Genomic DNA, 23,672 nt, shown 5'->3' on the forward strand with positions numbered 1-23,672 from the left:
AACTGGAAAAGACGTCAGCCCTACCCAAATGTCTATGTGAATGTATTTTTATATATGTGTCTTATTTTAATCTCTGCAACCTCCAGTTAATGGCACACATAGTCGACAGGTGTTATACACATATAGTAGCATTCACATATGTTTCCCCTCCATGTATCATCAACTAAATGTGCACCCTATTTGTTGGAATAAGAAGCCGAAAAGAGCTCGGTAGTGTTTGTTTGCCCACTTACAGACCCTTAATACGGGATGAGAAGTATTTAATGTATACTTCGCAATACCTCGAAGCTTATTTAGAACATATACAGCACGTTGATACATACCCCTCAGACATTAATTCATACATACATACTTTTTACTATCCTACTAGGTTACACATTTCCCACCTATCGCTCTCCCCCGATCATCCAAACTTGTATATATTGTGTAGATAATAATTTCTGTTTAGTAGTAAAGTGTGGCAGTTATGGATGACTGCCAAAGGGTGGACTGTCGAAGTCGAAAATATTTCAGTACACACATTACTTACAAAATACACACAGATGGCCTCCGTGCGCGTACTCGTTCTGCCGTGCGTGCACATATTCGCTATTTGCGTATGATCGCTCCCGCAGTCCTGCGTATTAACGCGTGGTATGAGTAATTACGGTAGTATTTGTGATCGCATGGAAAAGCCATTAAAAAAAAATAAGAATTTACTCACCGGTAATTCTATTTCTCGTAGTCCGTAGTGGATGCTGGGAACTCCGTAAGGACCATGGGGAATAGCGGGCTCCGAAGGAGGCTGGGCACTCTAGAAAGATTTATGACTACCTGGTGTGCACTGGCTCCTCCCACTATGACCCTCCTCCAAGCCTCAGTTAGGACACTGTGCCCGGACGAGCTGACATAATAAGGAAGGATTTAGAATCCCGGGTAAGACTCTTACCAGCCACACCGTACAACTCGTGATACTATATCCAGTTTGACAGTATGAAAACAACTGAGCCTCTCAACAGATGGCTCAACAATAACCCTTTAGTTAACAATAACTATTTACAAGTATTGCAGACAATCCGCACTTGGGATGGGCGCCCAGCATCCACTACGGACTACGAGAAATAGAATTACCGGTGAGTAAATTCTTATTTTCTCTGACGTCCTAGTGGATGCTGGGAACTCCGTAAGGACCATGGGGATTATACCAAAGCTCCCAAACGGGCGGGAGAGTGCGGATGACTCTGCAGCACCGAATGAGAGAACTCCAGGTCCTCCTCAGCCAGGGTATCAAATTTGTAGAATTTTGCAAACGTGTTTGCCCCTGACCAAGTAGCTGCTCGGCAAAGTTGTAAAGCCGAGACCCCTCGGGCAGCCGCCCAAGATGAGCCCACCTTCCTTGTGGAATGGGCATTTACAGATTTTGGCTGTGGCAGGCCTGCCACAGAATGTGCAAGCTGAATTGTATTACAAATCCAGCGAGCAATAGACTGCTTAGAAGCAGGAGCACCCAGCTTGTTGGGTGCATACAGGATAAACAGCGAGTCAGATTTTCTGACTCCAGCCGTCCTGGAAACATATATTTTCAGGGCCCTGACAACGTCTAGCAACTTGGAGTCCTCCAAATCCCTAGTAGCCGCAGGCACCACAATAGGCTGGTTCAGGTGAAACGCTGACACCACCTTAGGGAGAAATTGGGGACGAGTCCTCAATTCTGCCCTATCCATATGGAAAATCAGATAAGGGCTTTTACATGATAAAGCCGCCAATTCTGACACTCGCCTGGCTGAAGCCAAGGCCAATAACATGACCACTTTCCACGTGAGATATTTCAGATCCACGGTTTTTAGTGGCTCAAACCAATGTGATTTTAAGAAACTAAACACCACGTTGAGATCCCCAGGTGCCACAGGAGGCACAAACGGGGGCTGAATATGCAGCACTCCTTTCACAAATGTCTGAACTTCAGGTACTGAAGCTAGTTCTTTTTGAAAGAAAATCGACAGAGCCGAGATCTGTACTTTAATGGAGCCTAGTTTTAGGCCCATATTCACTCCTGCTTGCAGGAAATGCAGAAATCGGCCTAGTTGAAATTCCTCTGTTGGGGCCTTTTTGGCCTCGCACCATGCAACATATTTCCGCCATATGCGGTGATAATGCTTTGCCGTAACATCTTTCCTGGCCTTAATAAGCGTAGGAATGACTTCTTCCGGAATACCCTTTTCCTTTAGGATCCGGTGTTCAACCGCCATGCCGTCAAACGTAGCCACGGTAAGTCTTGGAACAGACAGGGCCCCTGCTGTAGCAGGTCCTGTCTGAGCGGTAGAGGCCACGGGTCCTCTGAGAGCATCTCTTGAAGTTCCGGGTACCACGCTCGTCTTGGCCAATCCGGAACCACGAGAATTGTGTTTACTCCTCGCTTTCTTATTATTCTCAATACCTTTGGTATGAGAGGCAGAGGAGGGAACACATAAACCGACTGGTACACCCACGGTGTCACTAGAGCGTCCACAGCTACCGCCTGAGGGTCCCTTGACCTGGCGCAATATCTTTTTAACTTTTTGTTGAGGCGGGACGCCATCATGTCCACCTGTGGTTTTTCCCAACGGTTTACCAGCATCTGGAAGACTTCTGGATGAAGTCCCCACTCTCTCGGGTGGAGGTCGTGTCTGCTGAGGAAGTCTGCTTCCCAGTTGTCCACTCCCGGAATGAACACTGCTGACAGTGCTAGTACATGATTCTCCGCCCATCGGAGGATTCTTGTGGCTTCTGCCATCGCCATCCTGCTTCTTGTGCCGCCCTGTCGATTTACATGGGCGACTGCCGTGATGTTGTCTGACTGGATCAGCACCGGCTGGTGTAGGAGCAGGGATTTTGCTTGACTTAGGGCATTGTAGATGGCCCTTAGTTCCAGAATATTTATGTGAAGGGAAGTCTCCTGACTCGACCATAGTCCTTGGAAGTTTCTTCCCTGTGTGACTGCCCCCCAGCCTCGAAGGCTGGCATCCGTGGTCACCAGGACCCAGTCCTGTATGCCGAACCTGCGGCCCTCTAGAAGATGGGCACTCTGCAGCCACCACAGTAGAGACACCGTGGTTCTTGGAGACAGGGTTATTAAGCGATGCATCTGAAGATGCGATCCGAACCACTGGTCCAACAGGTCCCACTGAAAGATTCTGGCATGGAACCTGCCGAAGGGAATTGCTTCGTAAGAAGCCACCATCTTTCCCAGGACCCGCGTGCAGCGATGCACTGATACCTGTTTTGGTTTCAGGAGGTCTCTGACTAGAGATGACAACTCCCTGGCTTTCTCCTCCGGGAGAAACACTTTTTTCTGGACTGTATCCAGAATCATACCCAGGAACAGTAGCCGTGTCGTCGGAACCAGCTGTGACTTCGGGATATTCAGAATCCAGCCGTGCTGGTGCAGCACCTCCTGAGATAGTGCTACTCCCACCAACAACTGTTCCTTGGACCTCGCTTTTATTAGGAGATCGTCCAAGTACGGGATAATTAAAACTCCCTTTTTTCGAAGGAGTATCATCATTTCCGCCATCACCTTGGTAAATACCCTCGGTGCCGTGGACAGTCCAAACGGCAGCGTCTGGAATTGGTAATGGCAATCCTGTACCACAAATCTGAGGTACTCCTGGTGAGGATGGTAAATGGGGACATGCAAGTAAGCATCCTTGATGTCCAGGGATACCATGTAATCCCCCTCTTCCAGGCTCGCAATAACCGCCCTGAGCGATTCCATCTTGAACTTGAATTTTTTTATGTATGTGTTCAAGGATTTCAAATTTAAAATGGGTCTCACCGAACCGTCCGGTTTCGGTACCACAAATAGTGTGGAATAGTAACCCCGGCCTTGTTGAAGTAGGGGTACCTTGATTATCACCTGCTGGGAATACAGCTTGTGAATTGCCGCTAGCACCGCCTCCCTGTCTGAGGGAGCAATCGGCAAGGCAGATTTTAGGAACCGGTGGGGTGGAGACGCCTCGAATTCCAGTTTGTACCCCTGAGATACTATTTGAAGGATCCAGGGATCCACCTGTGAGCGAGCCCACTGATCGCTGAAATTCTTGAGGCGGCCCCCCACCGTACCAGGCTCCGCCTGTGGAGCCCCACCGTCATGCGGCGGACTTGGCAGAAGAAGCGGGGGAGGACTTTTGCTCCTGGGAACCTGCTGTTTGTTGCAGCCTTTTTCCCCTACCTCTGCCTCTGGATAGAAAAGACCCGCCTTTTCCACGCCTGTTTTTCTGGGTCCGAAAGGACTGAACCTGATAAAACGGCGCCTTCTTAGGCTGTGAGGGGACATGGGGTAAAAATGCTGACTTCCCAGACGTTGCTGTGGAAACTAGGTCCGAGAGACCATCCCCAAATAATTCCTCACCCTTATATGGCAACACTTCCATGTGCCTTTTAGAATCTGCATCTCCTGTCCACTGGCGAGTCCATAAGCCTCTTCTAGCAGAAATGGACAACGCACTAACTTTAGATGCCAGTCGGCAGATTTCCCTCTGTGCATCTCTCATATATAAGACTGAGTCTTTTATATGGTCTATGGTTAACAGGATCGTGTCTCTGTCTAATGTGTCAATATTTTCTGACAGTTTATCTGACCACGCAGCGGCAGCACTGCACATCCAAGCTGACGCAATAGCTGGCCTAAGTATAATGCCTGAGTGTGTATATACAGACTTCAGGATCGCCTCCTGCTTTCTATCAGCAGGTTCCTTGAGGGCGGCCGTATCCGAAGACGGTAGTGCCACCTTTTTAGACAAACGTGTGAGCGCTTTATCCACCCTAGGAGGTGTTTCCCAACGTGACCACCTATCCTCTGGCGGGAAAGGGAACGCCATTAGTACCTTCTTAGGAATTACCAATTTTTTATCAGGGAAAGCCCACGCTTCTTCACACACTTCATTTAATTCATCTGATGGGGGAAAAACTACGGGTAGTTTTTTCTCCCCAAACATAATACCCTTTTTAGTGGTACCTGTATTTATATCAGAAATGTGTAACACCTCTTTCATTGCCTCAATCATGCAGTGAATGGCCTTAGTGGGCATCAGGTTAGACTCATCGTCGTCGACACTGGTGTCAGTATCAGTGTCGACATCAGGGTCTGCGGTCTGAGGTAGCGGGCCTTTTAGAGCCCCTGAAGACCTGTGCGACGCCTGGACAGGCACGAGCTGAGAAGTCGGCTGTCCCACATTTGGCATGTCGTCAAATTTCTTATGTAAGGAGTCTATACGTGCACTCATTTCTTTCCATAAGCTCAACCACTCAGGTGTCTGCCCCGCAGGGGGTGACATCCCTTCTAAAGGCATCTGCTCCGTCTCCACATCATTATCCTCATCAAACATGTCGACACAGCCGTACCGACACACCGCACACACACACAAGGAATGCTCCAACAGAGGACAGGACCCACAAAAGCCCTTTGGGGGGACAGAGTGAGAGTATGCCAGCACACACCAGAGCGCTATATAATGCAGGGACTAACTGAGTTATGTCCCCTATAGCTGCTTTTTCTATATAATTTATACAGCGCCTAAATTTAGTGCCCCCCCTCTCTTTTTTTACCCTTTTCTGTAGTGTAGACTGCAGGGGAGAGCCAGGGAGCTTCCTTCCAGCGGATCTGTGAAGGAGAAATGGCGCCAGTGTGCTGCAGGAGATAGCTCCGCCCCTTTTCCGCGGACTATTCTCCCGCTTTTTTCTGGATTCTGGCAGGGGTATTTTCCACATATATAGCCTCTGGGGCTATATATTGTGGTATTTTTGCCAGCCAAGGTGTTATAATTGCTTCTCAGGGCGCCCCCCCCCAGCGCCCTGCACCCTCAGTGACCGGAGTGTGAAGTGTGTGTGAGGAGCAATGGCGCACAGCTGCAGTGCTGTGCGCTACCTTGGTGAAGACTGATGTCTTCTGCCGCCGATTTTCCGGACCTCTTCTTGCTTCTGGCTCTGTAAGGGGGGCGGCGGCGCGGCTCCGGGACCGAACACCAAGGACTGGGCCTGCGGTCGATCCCTCTGGAGCTAATGGTGTCCAGTAGCCTAAGAAGCCCAATCCGGCTGCAAGCAGGCGAGTTCGCTTCTTCTCCCCTTAGTCCCTCGCTGCAGTGAGCCTGTTGCCAGCAGGTCTCACTGAAAATAAAAAACCTAAATCTATACTTTCTTTCTAAGGGCTCAGGAGAGCCCCTAGTGTGCATCCAACCTCGGCCGGGCACAAAATCTAACTAAGGCTTGGAGGAGGGTCATAGTGGGAGGAGCCAGTGCACACCAGGTAGTCATAAATCTTTCTAGAGTGCCCAGCCTCCTTCGGAGCCCGCTATTCCCCATGGTCCTTACGGAGTTCCCAGCATCCACTAGGACGTCAGAGAAATTACATTATTTAATCCAAATATTGCACAATGTACACATAGCCCACATGTACCGCACCAGCGATTTATACTTGTTTAAATGGTACAGCAACAAAGGGATTCAACTTTACAGGATAGGAGGGGACAGAACTAGGTTATAAGGTGGTGTTTGGTATCCAGCTGTAGGGTATTTTAAGAGCAATATTCCGATGTTGGTTTGCAGAAGGTCGCACGCTCCTGCGAATAGTTATGCGCAGGAGCAGAATATAAATATTAAATGTATTTACTGTACTCTTGATATGCGGCGGGAACCCAGAGGAGAACGTCTGCAAGTGCACCTGGACCAGACATCGCCCACCTATTCAAACCGACCTATGACCTCTCCTGTACTGTAAATGACCATCCCTGTGTCCAATGGACAAAGAGATTACAGTTTCCATTGTGTTAGGTTTTGGACACATGTATAAAAAGCCAGCTGCAGGCCAGGTCACTCTCTCAATCTCTGAAGGTCATCTACCTTGATGACTGAGGACCGGACCGGGAAGCGCAGTTATTGTAACTGTATCTTTGTTGTAACCCCCTTTTATCAATTATATGTTGGCTGGTCGGATCCCAAGTTCCTAAATACAATTGGTGTCGTGCCTCTTTCTCTTACGTCCTAGAGGATGCTGGGAACTCCAAAAGGACCATGGGGTATAGACGGATCCGCAGGAGCTTGGGCACACTATAAGACTTAAACTGGGTGTGAACTGGCTCCTCCCTCTATGCCCCTCCTCCAGACCTCAGTTAGACTTTGTGCCCAGGAGTGAATGGACACACACTAGGGGAGCTCTCCTGAGTTTCTCTAAAAGACTTTATAGCTAGGTTTTTTATTTTCAGGGAGACCTGCTGGCTACAGGCTCCCTGCAGCGTGGGAGTGAGGGGAGAGAAGCAGGACCTACTTCTTCTTAGTTTAAGGGCTCTGCTTCTCAGGCTACTGGACACCATTAGCTCCAGAGGGTTCGATCACTTGGTGTGCCTAGCTGCTTGTTCCCGGAGCCGCGCCGTCAACCCCCTCACAGAAGCCAGAAGCCGGGTGAGTATTAGAAGAAATGAAGACTTCAGTGACGGCAGAAGACTTCAGTAACGGAGGTAACATGCAGCGGTCACGCTGCGCTCCATGCTCCCACACACCAACGCACTCACAGGGTGCAGGGCGCTGGGGGGAAGCGCCCTGGGCAGCAAGTTACTGAGGCTCTTTTAAACAAAAAAGGCTGGCTTGAGTTGTTATTCGGTGCCCGGGCACCGTGTCCGCTACCCCCGCCAGCATGTCGCAGCGGTCCCGCTGCGCGCCATTGCTCCCACACAACAACGGCTGGTATCAGGTGCAGGGCGCAGGGAGTGGGCGCCCTGGGCAGTATGTTTTACATTATTTTTATACTCCCAGAACACATATACAGTGGGTAGCCACTGTATATGGTCCCCTGCCTGCATATAATGGTTTTAATATAGGGGCTACCACGCGCCGATAAGGGGCGGGGCTTAGCCCTCACAGCAGAGACAGCGCCATTTTTAATCAATGTCCCCGCCAAAACATGTGTACAGCACAAACAAGGGGGGGCACATATTGTTAGTGTTATGTAGGAATGTATAACACTATTTTATTTGGAAATGGGCATGTACTCATGGTTGTGTATACACTCTGTGTGCTCCCTGTCAGATATACACTTGTGTCGACATGTGTGAATGTTCTGTCACTAACGCCTCTGGGGTTCATTGTCGGCATCGCCGACGCCTGTTTGGTACTTGATACAGGAGATACTGAGTCAACAGATCGGTTGTGTTATACTTGTTCATAGTAAACACGGCATGGGAGACACAGTAGTCTGTGGGTGACCCTGTCGGCACCAACTGTTATTACCGGGTGCAAATTAACATGCTGTAACTAACATACCTGTATATATGTATTTATATGGTTCGGTTCCGTGAGTCTGTAGCTCGGGCACAGACATGGTAATATTTGTGGGGGAATGTTATTAAAATTATTTATGTATAATTCCCTTGGACCTCTCGGGGTCGCAAGTATGTTATTTTGCCTGGTTACTACTCCCTGCTGTCGACGATTACTAGGTTTTCTGTCGACTATAATGTTTCCTGGTAGAGCCACAACTGCGGATTCAGTACATGGTCATACACATTCAGAACACATTAATGTCACTTGGGTCCGGAAGGTTCCGGACAATCCGCTTATATGTATGTTATATGTATATATAGGTAGAATATGTGATATGTGTAGGATGTGTGTATATGTGTATTACAATATGTATATTCATCTTATGATTTATAATGAATGCTGAAGTAATAGTATTCTCTCTCATGTGCTGGTCGCTCTGTTGATAAAGCTCTAGGTCGGCCGTGACGAGTGGGTCTCCTGTCCTCTCAAGGAGTCCGAATGTTTATTCTTTTCCAGCGGCGGAGAGAATACTGTGAAAGTCAACTCCTGGTCGACACGGCGTCCTGTCACAAAGGATCGGATACAGGAAGCTAAGTGATATTTTATTTCTATTCTTTGGACTTATTTGCATTACATGCACTTGAGGGAGTGTTTATATTCGGAAGCACATCCGATAAAATTATCCTGCAGAGATAGGGGATTTTCCTTATGTGGGGTTTTCTCTATATATCGCAGCTGGCTACAGTGCGTATACAGGAGGTGGCCGGGGAAATGCAGAGGCTGACTCCGAGAGATACTGGAGTTTTTTCCCTGGGACGGTGTGCCGCTGTTTGGGGATGCCTTAGTTCAGTCAATCTCGGCGGATACTCCTGATAAATCTAACTTGGTGAGTTAGATTCCCTCACAACGGTTGGTGACGCATTCTTTTGTGGGATGCAGTCGCTTTAACTAGTTAGATGCCGTTCTTTTTTCCTTTCTGGGCAGTTGGAGGGTGAAAAGGTAAGTGTTCTGCAGCCTTCTTAGGTTCGCAGAAGCGGATGTCGTTTTCTGTTTCTCACACATCCACCACATGGTGCTGAGTCTACCTGCCTGGACCCCACTCCGGTGGGGACTCGTCTACTACTTTTCAGTTAGTCCGGGAATAGTCCAGGACCCGTGAGTTACTTGTAGAATCCGGAGGGGGACTGTCTGGAGTTACAGATGTTTCCCCTCACTGTTTTCCTAATAGATCTTACCGTTTTCCCTCTGGGAGGGGAGGTAATACGCGACGTCATATCAGAGGTGCGTCAGGTTCAGGTCCTCCTGTCCCGGTTATAAAAAAATAAAAAAAAGTTTACGTGCGTTATTTTACGCATTCAGATTATCTGGAGGGATAGCCAGGATGGTCTTTGCCAGTTCACTGGAGTGATGGTAGTATGATGGTTTCCTTTAAATAGTAAGATCCATTGTTATTCTGCTATGAGATGTTCGCCTGATTGAGGCGAGGTCTAGTAACAAGTGGTGCAGATCGTTGTTTCTCTCTGACTGTTCTTCAACACAGGGAAGAGCTGTTGTTCCCAACGACGCAGAGGTCGGAGGTGGTATCAGAGTAGATACTGAACGGTTGAGGTTCTGTGCTTTCCTGTGGAATGAGGTCTGAGGATCCTGAGTCGGATCAGATTTGCAGTGCCAATCCATCTATATGTTCCGTTGATGAAGAAGTTGGGTGCGGCCTAAGAGGCCTTTTCGGTAAGCAGGTCAAATGCCAGAGTTGTTTTCACGGGACCTGTTGGGAATGTGGTCCGGGTCTCACTGCCACATGCACCGGAATATAATCCTAATGGCCAGGATATCGCTCCTGTGGTGTCTGCTCACCTCTCATCTCCGAGAGGGACGAAGGTTCGGGATCCAGGATTAGATACTGGTGTCCATGCATGCAGATCTACGAGGCTGGGGAGCAGTACTTGCATGGGAAGTATTTCCAGAGGAAAAGGTCGAGCTGCGAAGCTTGTCTACAATAAGTTTTCTTGAAGTAAGAGCTATTTTCAACTAACATATTCTTTGTGATCAGCCCGTGTTAATCCTGTTGGATGATTTGACAGCAGTGGCCTAAGTAAGCCGCTAGGGCGGAACACGGAACAAAGAGGCAATGGCAGAAGCTGAAATAGTTTTCCGCTGGGTGAAAAGACTGGTAAACGTTATATTAGCAGTCTTACTTCCAAACGTAAATGACAGAGAATTAGATTTCCTCTGTAGACGTCCGGGAGAAATACTGTCGTCATCGAGAAGTTTACAGAAGTGACAAGTCTTTGAGGAGTGCCTCAATTGGGCATGTTGGCGTCTCGCCTCAACGAGAGACCTCAGGAATTTGGTTCCGGGTCAAGGGACACTCAAGCTATAGCAGTGGACGGCCTCGTGACGCCTTGGGTGTTTTCAGTCGGTCTATGTGTCCCCTCCGCTTTCACTCTGCTGAAGGTGCTAAACGTAAGAAGAACAGAGGTTCCGGCGATCCTCATTGTTCCGGTCTAGCCAAGAAGGGCTTGATATCCAGTTCTTCAAGATTTATTCATAGAAGATCTCTTCCTCTACAGGAGGAACTGTTACTGCAAGATCCGGGCGTGTATCAGGACTTACCGCGGCTGTGTTTGACGGCGTGGCGGTTGAACGCCATATCCTAGTCCGTTCGGGTATTCCCAGTGGGGTCATTTCCACATTTCTTCAGGCTAAAAAAGAAGTAACGACGACGCCTTAACACCGTATTTGGTGTAAATATGTGTCTTGGTGTAAATCTAAGAAGCTTCCTACGGCAGACTTTCAGCTGAGTCGTTCTTCTCCATTCTTTGCAAGCAGGTGTGGATGCAGGCCTACAGTTAGGCTCCTTTTCAGGGCTGTTTTGGCCTTGGAAATTTTCTTTAAAAAATAAATAAAAAAGAATTGGCCACCTTTCCGGAAGTTCAGACTTTAGTGAAAGGAGTACTGCACATCCAACCTCCATTGGTGCCCCATTGACACAGTGGGCTCTTGACGTGGTGTTGCGTTTCTTGTGTCTCACTGAAGGGAACTTTTATTAATGGTTGTGTTAAAATTTCTCTCTTGGAGAGTAGTCATGCTTTTGATTTTTGGGCGACCGCAAGGCGGTTGTCGGAAGTAGCGGATTTGTTTCACAAGAACCCGTTTGATCTTCCAAGTGGTTAGAATTGAGAACTCGGATAGTAGTTATGCCGAAAAGGGTTTTCGGGGTTTATCAAAAATCTGCCTAGTTTGATGCCTGTGGTAACTTCAGCATTGGCTGATTCAATGTCTCTCGATGAAGTCAGGGCTTTGATGATTTATGTCGCCAATTGGGCTCAGTTTGGGGAAACAGAGGCTCTGTTTGTCCGGTATGCTCCCAGCGTGCTTAGGGCGCCTGCGTCTCTGCAGTCTGTTACACACTGGATCCAGTGCCAGATTAAGGTCCTTATGGGCCTGGAGCTGAAATTCATGAAGGGCCTATTGTGTGCCGCCACAAGGGGTGTGACCAGCATGGTGGGGCTTCGGCTACTGATATGGGGGTGTGGTCTGTTCCATGGGGTGTGGCTAGCATTATGGAGGGAATAGCTACCCACCTACCTTCAACCACTTCAATCTCCTTCCCCTCTTTGCTTATATGATGCATACACCACCTGTTATATTATTTGTGTAGAAGTGTGTCCAAATGTGCAAGGACTGAGACACCCACTATCAGCAGCTATAGACATAGGGGGTAATTCAGACCTGATCGCTAGGCTGCGTTTTCTCACAGCCCGAGATCAGGTCCGAACTGCACATGCGTATGCACCGCAATGCGCAGGCCCGTCGGATGCTTGCACCGGGCATCGGTGCATAGCGTCGGGATGGTGCAAAAAAAAACAATCACACGGGCGAACGCAGGTAGAGGGCATTTGTGGCTGGCAACTGACCGTTTTCTGGGAGCGTCTGGGAAAACACAGGCGTGTCCAAGCATTTTCAGAGAGGCTGTCTGACGTCAATTCCGGTCCCGGACAGGCTGAAGTGATCGCAGTTCCTGAGTAGGTCCTGGGCTGCAAAGAGATTGCACAAAATCCGTTTGTGCAGCTCTGCTACACATGCGTTCGCACACTTGCACAGCTCAAATACACACCCCCTGTAGGCGGCAACTATCTGATCACACGACAGCAAAAATCGTTGCCCAATGATCAGACCTGAATTAGACCCATAGTCCTTAAACACCACCATCGGTTGCACCACGGAAATCGGAGTATGGCCTCATGTGTGAATGTTAAGAATCTATGCATGGAAACAATTTGCAACATGCCAGCCATGCTCTCATAATACCCCCATGAGACACACTATTTGTATGTGCATTAATAGTCACCTCCCAATCACTGTGCAGGAACACCCATCACTCTTCCAAGACATCTCTGTTACTGCGCATCTCAATCACAACTGTGCCTGTGTGCTTATACGCTTTCGCGCAGTAAACACATGAACATTTTTCTGAATCAGTGTGAAAGAATTATAAAAAATAATTGCTACAGTACAACACACATATTGCACATATAAAAATAAATACAATCAATAATTTCAGAAGATTAGTTTCAGTATGATATACAGCTTACATCTATAAACCTTATAAAAATTAAAAAGTAATCCAATATTAAATAATACAAAAAAAGAATCATTATTAATACTATTTTATTATAGTATAAATGTAATGATGAACCAGATAATAATAATAATAATAATAATAAAAGAGCAAATACGAAATAAATTCCAGAACTATGTGGCCTAAAACTGCTGAAGTGCTGAAATCTTTTTCAGTACGAAATGTGATGGACTTTTTCATTTTAAACAAAACTATCGAGATCTGGTTACCTTAAAAACCCCTCTCCTCTTGGCCAGTCAGATTATGGCCACAATTGCAATGGTATATAATACAATTACTAGAGCTGCCCCCACAACATGCAGATTAAGGGGCAGAGCAGAGCTGCTGCACATGCCCAGTGGTAGCAGCATCTTCTACCGAGTTTTCGTGTGTTGATCTGAGCCCTCAATCAGTGCTCTGGACCAGAAAGAAACAGGCGCCTTACCACGAGGTGGAAGAATGTGCTAAAAAAGGGCATTTCTGTCTCCTACTGATTCTTTGTGTATTTATTTATTTATTATAGGATGTTTAACTTTTCCAGACCACTTATTTTATTTATATTAGTTAAATATGGGCCTAATTCAGACTTGGACGCTCCTTTGCGATTTTGCAGAGGGCTGCGATCAGATAGCCGCCGCCCATAGAGAGTAAAAACTCGCCCAATGCAAGTGTGCGAATGCATGTGTATGCCATGCGGAAACTTTGCCAGACAGCGGAAATCTGCAAATCTATTCGCAACTCACTCACCATCAAATTATTTTTCCAGTCTGTGCGCAGCACAGGACTTACTCGTTCATTGCGAGAGAATCAGGCTGATCGGGGCCGGAGCTGACATCACACACCCATCATGAAAACGCTTGGGAACGCCTATGGTTTTCCTGACACACCCAGAAAATGGGCAGTTACCACCCACAAATGTCCACTTCCTGTCAATCACCTTGCATACGCATATCCATACACATACTTATATATATATATATATATATACACACATACACACTGTATAATATATGAATATATATATATTGCATAAGATATATATATATATCATTTATATATTATATATACAGTATATATATATATATATATACATACATATATATACTCTGCACATATAGATTTATGTACTTTATATATTTACATTTTTGCATGATTCTTTCGCTTTTTGACCTTGCACGTGCGCATTGTGATCCATACGCATGTGCAGTTGATCGATAATCGCTCGTCATGCGAAATCGCACAACTGCGATCAGGTCTGAATTAGGCCCTATGTTTGATACAGAAAATACTATAGACCATCTATAATGATAAATAGTGATATTGTATTCCACACATCCAGTGTATAAAAATTCCAATTTGCGCATATATGTCTAGGATCGGTATTATGTTCTACCACTCCCCCAGACTTCCGCTCTTGCACCAATGTTACGCAGAGTGGGAGATTATGGATTGCATTTGGAAACCCCCCCTCTAGAGATCCTGTGTTTTGCCCCTGCTGTCGCTGTCCCTACAAATTACTCCCCAGTTATTTTGGAGCTTTTTTATATTTTTGAATAATTCCTCCAGAGAATCTGGCAGTGCGCATGCGTACAACATCAGTTTAATGATAAAGGAAGAAATCCAATCCATATATGGCACTTCAGCAATTTTTAAAGATATTAATATGCAAAAATACACGTCAGTATATTTCTGGGCAGCTCAGTGCTAGGCAGCACTTTTTTACATTGAACATTTCTGGGTCACGGAGGACCCGGTCAGGATGCTGTGTGTGTGTCTTTTAAGTTGTACTCCTTATGCAAAGCATCCTGATGACAGAGTTCTCTGTGACTATAGGGCCCGACACACTTACAGATTACACTGAACGATATGAACGATCTTGTTCATTAATGAATGAGATATCGTTTATATCGTTCAGTGTGTAAGCACCAACGATGAATGATGCGTGGCCCCGCGCTCGTTCGTCGTTGGTGCAGGCTCGTTTATGCCTGCGAGCCATTATAGACAATCTTGTCCATATTAGCATGCAGGGCTATGGGGCCGAGTGACAGGGAGAGTGATGAAACTTCACTCCCCCTATCACCCCCCGCTGCCGAGTCATCCGTCGGCCGTATCGACCGTTGGGCACCTCGTCGGCCAATCGGCCATTGCCCATAAGAAATGTTAACGTAGAAGTGCTGCCTAGCACTGAGCTGTCCAGCATTATACGGACGTGTATTTTTGCATATTAATTTATATCTTAAAAAATACCTGAAGTGCTATATATGGATTGCCTTTGTTACTTTATCATTGGTAACTATACATTTGAGCAAAGGCACACAAGTAGCTGACCATACTGATTTGGAATTGACTTTATACATACACACACATGTATATATAAATTCTATTTAATGCAGCGTTATCCTACATATGTTTCGGGCCTCCGCCCATCGTCGGTGACAAACAATGAAATAAAGAATTGTGCAAACATATATACCTAACACACAACTCCGTAAAATTACTAAATCATACTCACCTGTGTGTTGAACAGCGGCGTCACATAGGGGAGTATGATTTAGTAATCTAAGAAGTTGTGTGTTAGGTATATATATTTGCACAATTCTTTATTGCACTGTTTGTCCTTGTCGACGGGCGGAGGCCTGAAACACGTGTAGGATAACACTGCATTAAATAGAATTTATTGACCACAAGGACCAGTCCCCTGAGTGGCACCTATTCAATATCGGTATTTATGGTCGATTTGTCCCAAGGAGGGCATCGGACCAAGCTCAAGAGCTGAAGGACACTTTGGAGTGCCGTGTGTGTGTATGTATGTAAATAAAATAAATAAATAATGTAAATAAAAAAATAAATAAAAATAAATAAATATATATATATATATATATATACACACACACACACACACACACACACATATATATATATATATATATATAACACCAGGATGAAGACGATATTAAATTATCGAAACGTCGATTTCACCAAACCTGTGACCGCTGTGTCCTTTGTTGTCTGACTGAAGTCCTACGAGTGCCACTCCATTGCTGGTGTTGTTTATGGTCCTTTGATCACTTGAGGAGGCACCGGGGCAGTTATACATATACCTGAGAGTGCCGGTCCCTACATCATGTTATAATAAGATTTTACTTACCGATAAATCTATTTCTCGTAGTCCGTAGTGGATGCTGGGACTCCGTAAGGACCATGGGGAATAGCGGCTCCGCAGGAGACAGGACACAAAATAAAAGCTTGAGATATCAGGTGGTGTGCACTGGCTCCTTCCCTATGACCCTCCTCCAAGCCAGTTAGGATACTGTGCCCGGACGAGCGTACATAATAAGGAAGGATATTGAATCCCAGGTAAGACTCATACCAGCCACACCAATCACACCGTACAACTCGTGATCTGAACCCAGTTAACAGTATGATAAATTTAAAGGAGCCTCTGAAAGGATGGCTCAACAATAATAACCCGAATTTTTTGTAACAATAACAGTAACAATAACTATATACAAGTATTGCAGACAATCCGCACTAGGGATGGGCGCCCAGCATCCACTACGGACTACGAGAAATAGATTTATCGGTAAGTAAAATCTTATTTTCTCTAACGTCCTAAGTGGATGCTGGGACTCCGTAAGGACCATGGGGATTATACCAAAGCTCCCAAACGGGCGGGAGAGTGCGGATGACTCTGCAGCACCGAATGAGAGAACTCCAGGTCCTCCTCAGCCAGGGTATCAAATTTGTAGAATTTAGCAAACGTGTTTGCCCCTGACCAAGTAGCTGCTCGGCAAAGTTGTAAAGCCGAGACCCCTCGGGCAGCCGCCCAAGATGAGCCCACTTTCCTTGTGGAATGGGCTTTTACTGATTTTGGCTGTGGCAATCCTGCCACGGAATGTGCAAGCTGAATTGTACTACAAATCCAACGAGCAATCGTCTGCTTTGAAGCAGGAGCACCCAGCTTGTTGGGTGCATACAGGATAAACAGCGAGTCAGTTTTCCTGACTCCAGCCGTCCTGGAAACATATATTTTCAAGGCCCTGACAACGTCCAGCAACTTAGAGTCCTCTAAGTCCCTAGTAGCCGCAGGTACCACAATAGGTTGGTTCATGTGAAATGCAGAAACCACCTCAATTCCGCCCTGTCAGAATGAAAATTTAGGTAAGGGCTTTTACATGATAAAGCCGCCAATTCTGACACACGCCTAGCTGAAGCCAAGGCCAACAGCATCGACACCTTCCACGTGAGATATTTTAAATCTACCGTAGACAATGGTTCAAACCAGTGTGATTTTAGAAATCTCAACACAACATTGAGATCCCAAGGTGCCACTGGAGGCACAAAAGGAGGCTGTATGTGCAGCACCCCTTTCACAAATGTCTGAACTTCAGGTACTGAAGCCAGTTCTTTCTGGAAGAATATCGACAGGGCCGAAATTTGAACCTTAATGGACCCTAATTTTAGGCCCATAGACAGTCCTGTTTGCAGGAAATGCAAGAAACGACCCAGTTGAAATTTCTGTGTAGGGGCCTTCTTGGCCTCACACCACGCAACATATTTACGCCAAATGCGGTGATGTTTTGCGGTTACTTCCTTTCTGGCTTTTACCAGAGTAGGGATGACTTCTTCTGGAATGCCCTTGTCCTTCAGGATCCGGCGTTCAACCGCCATGCCGTCAAACGCAGCCGCGGTAAGTCTTGGAACAGACAAGGCCCCTGCAGTAGCAGGTCCTGTCTTAGAGGTAGAGGCCACGGTTCGTCCGTGAGCATCTCTTGAAGTTCCGGGTACCAAGACCTTCTTGGCCAATCCGGAACCACGAGTATAGTTCTTACTCCTCTCCTTCTTATGATTCTCAATACTTTCGGTATGAGGGGCAGAGGAGGGAATACATACACTGACTGGTACACCCACGGCGTTACCAGAGCGTCCACTGCTATTGCCTGAGGGTCCCTTGACCTGGCGCAATATCTGTCCAGTTTTTTGTTTAGACATGACGCCATCATGTCCACCTTTGGTCTTTCCCAACGGTTTACAATTTGGTGGAAGACTTCTGGGTGAAGTCCCCACTCTCCCGGGTGAAGGTCGTGTCTGCTGAGGAAGTCTGCTTCCCAGTTGTCCACTCCCGGAATGAACACTGCTGACAGTGCTATCACATGATTTTCCGCCCAGCGAAGAATCCTTGCAGTTTCTGCCATTGCCCTCCTGCTTCTCGTGCCGCCCTGTCTGTTTATGTGGGCGACTGACGTGATGTTGTCCGACTGGATCAACACCGCCTGACCCTGAAGCAGAGGTTTTGCTTGAATTAAGGCATTGTAAATGGCCCTTAGTTCTAGAATGTTTATATGAAGAGATGTTTCCATGCTTGACCACAAGCCCTGGAAATTCCTTCCCTGTGTGACTGCTCCCCAGCCTCTCAGGCTGGCATCCGTGGTTACCAGGATCCAATCCTGAATGCCAAATCTGCGGCCCTCTAGTAGATGAGCCCTCTGAAGCCACCACAGGAGAGACACCCTTGTCCTTGGCGACAGGGTTATCCGTTGATGCATCTGAAGATGCGATCCGGACCATTTTCCCAGTAGATCCCACTGAAAAGTTCTTGCATGGAATCTTCCGAATGGAATCGCTTCGTAAGAAGCCACCATTTTTCCCAGGACCCTTGTGCACTGATGCACTGAGACCTGTCCTGGTTTTAGGAGGTTCCTGACTAGCTCGGATAACTCCCTGGCCTTCTCCTCCGGGAGAAACACCTTCTTCTGGACTGTGTCCAGAATCATTCCTAAGAACAGTAGACGTGTCGTTGGAATCAGCTGCGATTTTGGAATATTTAGAATCCATCCGTGCTGACTTAGCACTACCTGAGATAGTGCCACTCCGACTTCTAACTGTTCCTTGGTTCTTGCCCTTATCAGGAGATCGTCCAAGTAAGGGATAATTAAGATGCCTTTTCTTCGTAGAAGAATCATCATTTCGGCCATTACCTTGGTAAAGACCCGAGGCGCCGTGGACAATCCAAACGGCAGCGTCTGAAACTGATAATGACAGTTTTGTACTACAAACCTGAGGTACCCTTGGTGAGAAGGATATATTGGGACGTGGAGATAAGCATCCTTGATGTCCAGCGACACCATATAGTCCCCCTCTTCCAGGTTCGCTATCACCGCTCTGAGTGACTCCATCTTGAATTTGAACCTTTTTATGTAAGTGTTCAAAGATTTTAGATTTAATATTGGTCTCACCGAGCCGTCCGGCTTCGGTACCACAAATAGTGTGGAATAATACCCCTTCCCCTGTTGTAAGAGGGGTACCTTGATTATCACCTGCTGGGAGTACAGCTTGTGAATGGCTTCCAGAACTGCCTCCCTGTCGGAGGGAGACTTTGGTAAAGCAGACTTCAGGAACCGATGAGGAGGAAACGCCTCGAATTCCAGTTTGTACCCCTGTGATACTACCTGTAGAATCCAGGGATCCACTTGCGAGTGAGCCCACTGCGCGTTGAAATACTTGAGACGGGCCCCCACCGTGTCTGAGTCTGCTTGTAAAGCCCCAGCGTCATGCTGAAGACTTGGCAGAAGCAGGGGAGGGCTTCTGCTCCTGGGAAGCGGCTGCATGGTGCTGCCTTTTTCCTCTTCCTCTGCCCTTGGGCAGAAAAGAGTGACCTTTTGCTCGCTTGTACTTATGGGAACGAAAGGACTGAGTTTGAAAAGACTGTGTCTTTTTCTGTTGATGTGAAGTAACCTGGGGTAAAAAGGTGGATTTTCCAGCCGTTGCCGTGGCCACCAGGTCTGTTAGACCAGCCCCAAATAACTCCTCCCCCTTATACGGCAATACTTCCATGTGCCGTTTGGAATCTGCGTCCCCTGACCACTGTCTGGTCCATAATGCTCTTCTGGCAGAGATGGACATTGCGCTTACTCTTGATGCCAGGGTACAAATATCCCTCTGCGCATCACGCATATATAGCAATGCATCCTTTAAATGTTCTATAGTTAACAGAATATTGTCCCTATCCAGGGTATCAATATTCTCAGTCAGGGAATCCGCCCATGCGACTCCAGCACTGCACATCCAGGCTGATGCGATTGCTGGTCGCAGTATAACACCAGTATGTGTGTATATACTTTTCAGGATATTTTCCAGCCTCCTATCAGCTGGTTCTCTGAGGGTGGCCGTATCAGGGGACGGTAACGCTACTTGTTTAGATAAACGTGTGAGCGCCTTATCTACCCTAGGGGGTGTTTCCCACCGTGCCCTAACCTCTGGCGGGAAAGGGTATAGTGCTAATAACTTATTAGAAATTAGCTGTTTTTTATCGGGGGAAACCCACGCTTTATCACACACCTCATTTATTTCCTCAGACTCAGGAAAAACTATTGGCAGTTTTTTCACACCCCACATAATACCCGCCTTTGAGGTATTTGTAGTGTTAGAAAGGTTTAATGCCTCTTTCATTGCCGTGATCATGTAACGTGTGGCCCTACTGGACATTACGTTTGTCTCGTCACCGTCGACACTAGATTCAGTATCTGTATCTGGATCCGTGTCGACCCACTGAGGTAGCGGCCGTTTTAGGGCCCCTGAGGGTGTCTGAGACGCCTGAACAGGCACTAATTGATTTGCCGGCTTTCTCATGTCGTCAACAGTTTTTTGTAAATTGCTGACATTATCACTTAATTGCTTAAACACAATCATCCAGTCAGGTGTCGACTCCCTAGGGGGTGACATCACTAACACAGGCAACTGCTCCGCCTCCACCTCATTTTCCTCCTCATACATGTCGACACACGCGTACCGACACACAGCACACACACCGGGAATGCTCTGATAGAGGACAGGACCCCACTTAGCCCTTTGGAGAGACAGAGGGAGAGTCTGCCAGCACACACCCAGCGCTATATATATATACAGGGATAACCTTATATAAGTGTTAATCCCTTATAGCTGCTGTTAATCTAGTTATTTGCTGCCAAAATGCCCCCCCTTCTCTTTTTTACCCTGAATCAGATGCAGTACTGCAGGGGAGAATCAGGGAGCCGTCCTTCCAGCGGAGCTGTGAGGGAATAATGGCGCCAGTGTGCTGAGGAGATAGGCCCCGCCCCTTCACGACGTCCTTAACTCCCGCTTTTTTGTGTAAAATGGCAGGGGAAAAAATACATCCATATAGCCCTGGAGCTATATGTGATGTATTCCTTTTGCCAGCTAAGGTATATGTGTGTTATATTGCGTCTCAGGGCGCTCCCTCCCAGCGCCCTGCACCCTCAGTGACCGGAGTGTGAAGTGTGCTGAGAGCAATGGCGCACAGCTGCGGTGCTGTGCGCTACCTTAGTCTTGAAGACAGGATGTCTTCTGCCGCCGCTTTCACCGGACCTTCGTCTCTTCTGGCTCTGTAAGGGGGACGGCGGCGCGGCTCCGGTGACCCATCCAGGCTGAACCTGTGATCGTCCCTCTGGAGCTAACGTCCAGTAGCCTAAGAAGCCCAATCCACTCTGCACTCAGGTGAGTTCGCTTCTTCTCCCCTTAGTCCCACGATGCAGTGAGCCTGTTGCCAGCAGGACTCACTGAAAATAAAAAAACCTAACTAAACTTTTATTCTAAGCAGCTCTGGAGAGCTACCTAGTTTGCACCCTTCTCGGCCGGGCACAAAAATCTAACTGGCTTGGAGGAGGGTCATAGGGGGAGGAGCCAGTGCACACCACCTGATATCTCAAGCTTTTATTTTGTGCCCTGTCTCCTGCGGAGCCGCTATTCCCCATGGTCCTTACGGAGTCCCAGCATCCACTTAGGACGTTAGAGAAATATATATATATATATATATATATATACACACACACATATATATATATATGTGTATGTATATATATATATGTATGTATATATATATATATATATATATATATATAAATACATACACTCTGCACATATAGATAAATGTATTTTATTTATATATTTTCATTATTCCATCATATAGAGCAGCAGCCGGACCAGCCCTAAAACAAGTAGCAGCATCTCACCTCAATGAATACAATATGCTGCTGGGTCTGGGCCGCCTTCACTGTGCTTCAGTCCTGCGGCTGCTGTGCGCAATCACAGTGCCTGTACCGTACGTAACTGACTCTGTGGAGTCTGGGTTGAGCAGCAGCGGCGGGGCGGCACTTTGTGACGTCACACGCTGTGACGTCTGCCGCGCGGAGGAGGCGCCGGGCCTCCGTGGGTATGCGGCGCAGGGAGGGCTAGGAATGCCTTCAACTGCGCCGCCGCTAAGACCTTTCTGCCCGCACGGGGGGGGGGGGGGGAGAGAAGGTGTCAGCTGCGGCGACGGGGGGGGGGGGGGGTGGGGGGGGATCGGAGAGAGAAGGTGTCAGCTGCGGCGAGGGGCCTTGGTTTCTGCAGTAGACGGAATTTATTTTTCTTATCTACAGCTGCACGGGGCAATGGAGAAGCTGTGGGCCTATTTGCACTGTGGGCTTAGAGCTGCAGCTCCATCAGGCCCATTGTTAATCCGGCCGTGACTGGATCTGTGATACGATTCGGTGTGCTAGTTCTACGGCTGGATTGTCGTTACCGGAGTCGGGGAGACCCATTCTACTAGGAAGATGGGCTCTTCTTGGGCGGATGCCCGCGGTGTCTCGGTGGGTTAACTTTGCCGAGCGGATACTTGGTCGGGTTTCAAACACCTTTGCTAAGCTCTGCAAGTTTGATACCCTAGATGATGGGGACCTCATGTTTGCTCAATCGGTGCTGCAGAGTGGTCCGCACTCTCACGCCCGTTCTGGAGCTTTGTTATAGACCCCATGGTCCTTTTGGAGTCCCCAGCATCCTCTAGGACGTAAGAGAAAATAGGATTTTAATACCTACCGGTAAATCCTTTTCTCCTAGTCCGTAGAGGATGCTGGGCGCCTGTCCCAGTGCGTACTGTGTCTGCAGTTATTGATTTTGGTTGCACTTTGTGGTGTTTCTTCTTTGTCAGACTATCGCTGACGTTGTTCATGCCATGGCATGTGGTTTCTTGTTATTGGTTGGGTTGACACACACGGTGTGTTACATATTATCTCAGCATATGACTGTATGGTTTTCATACAGTGGGCTGGTATTCTGTTGAAGGCCATGTCTTGCGGTATGTTCGTGGTGTGTTTAAATTATAAATGCTTTCCTCTAAATGTCTGTCTCTCCTGGGCACAGTCTGGAGGAGGGGCATAGAGGGAGGAGTCAGTTCACACCCAGTTTAAGTCTTTATAGTGTGCCCAAGCTCCTGCGGATCCGTCTATACCCCATGGTCCTTTTGGAGTCCCCAGCATCCTACGGACTAGGAGAAAAGGATTTACTGGTAGGTACTAAAATCCTATTTTCTCTGCTAGATTTGTAAGGGTATTACAGACACACGTGAAGCTGCACAGTGCTCACGGCGTGTCGTTGTGTGTGTATGCACAGCGTGTACTTTGTACGTCAGTCACGGCGTTAGTACGCAAAGTGCGTACACGGTACAGGACTTTGTACGCAAACTGAGTAATAAGTACGTAGGTTAAGGATTGCATACAGCGGCCGCAGAAGCTCGATTTTAAAGTGTATTAAGTGTGGTTTTAAGTATTGCTTTTGGTCCTGTAAGTAAATCAGCATTTACAATAGGTCATAGGAGCTACATTGGATTACATTGTTTTCTCTGATCATTTAGCCACTAATACTTGGTGTGTCAGTGTTACTGGCGCTCTACATGATATGCTCATATTGATGCTTAATATCCGATTATCACACCAGAACATCCTGTACATGAAGCGCTTGCTACCCT

General features: G+C 47.2%; 1 protein-coding gene across 2 annotated transcripts in view; it reads right to left on the reverse strand.

Moving 5' to 3' along the window:
* The window catches only part of RITA1 (RBPJ interacting and tubulin associated 1), a 68,880-nt gene that overhangs the window by 42,476 nt on the left and 2,732 nt on the right, over nucleotides 1-23,672 (reverse strand). The window contains exon 2 of one of the 2 annotated variants that reach the window (XM_063913310.1): nucleotides 12,189-12,308. The exons of the other annotated variant lie outside the window; for it this stretch is intronic. Coding sequence (XP_063769380.1) covers nucleotides 12,189-12,232 — 44 coding nt within the window. The 5' untranslated portion in view covers nucleotides 12,233-12,308. The remainder of the gene's footprint in view (nucleotides 1-12,188; nucleotides 12,309-23,672) is intronic. 2 annotated transcript variants of the gene reach the window in all.

The sequence above is a fragment of the Pseudophryne corroboree genome, chromosome 1 (genome assembly GCF_028390025.1).
Source record: "Pseudophryne corroboree isolate aPseCor3 chromosome 1, aPseCor3.hap2, whole genome shotgun sequence".
NCBI classification, from domain to species: domain Eukaryota; kingdom Metazoa; phylum Chordata; class Amphibia; order Anura; family Myobatrachidae; genus Pseudophryne; species Pseudophryne corroboree.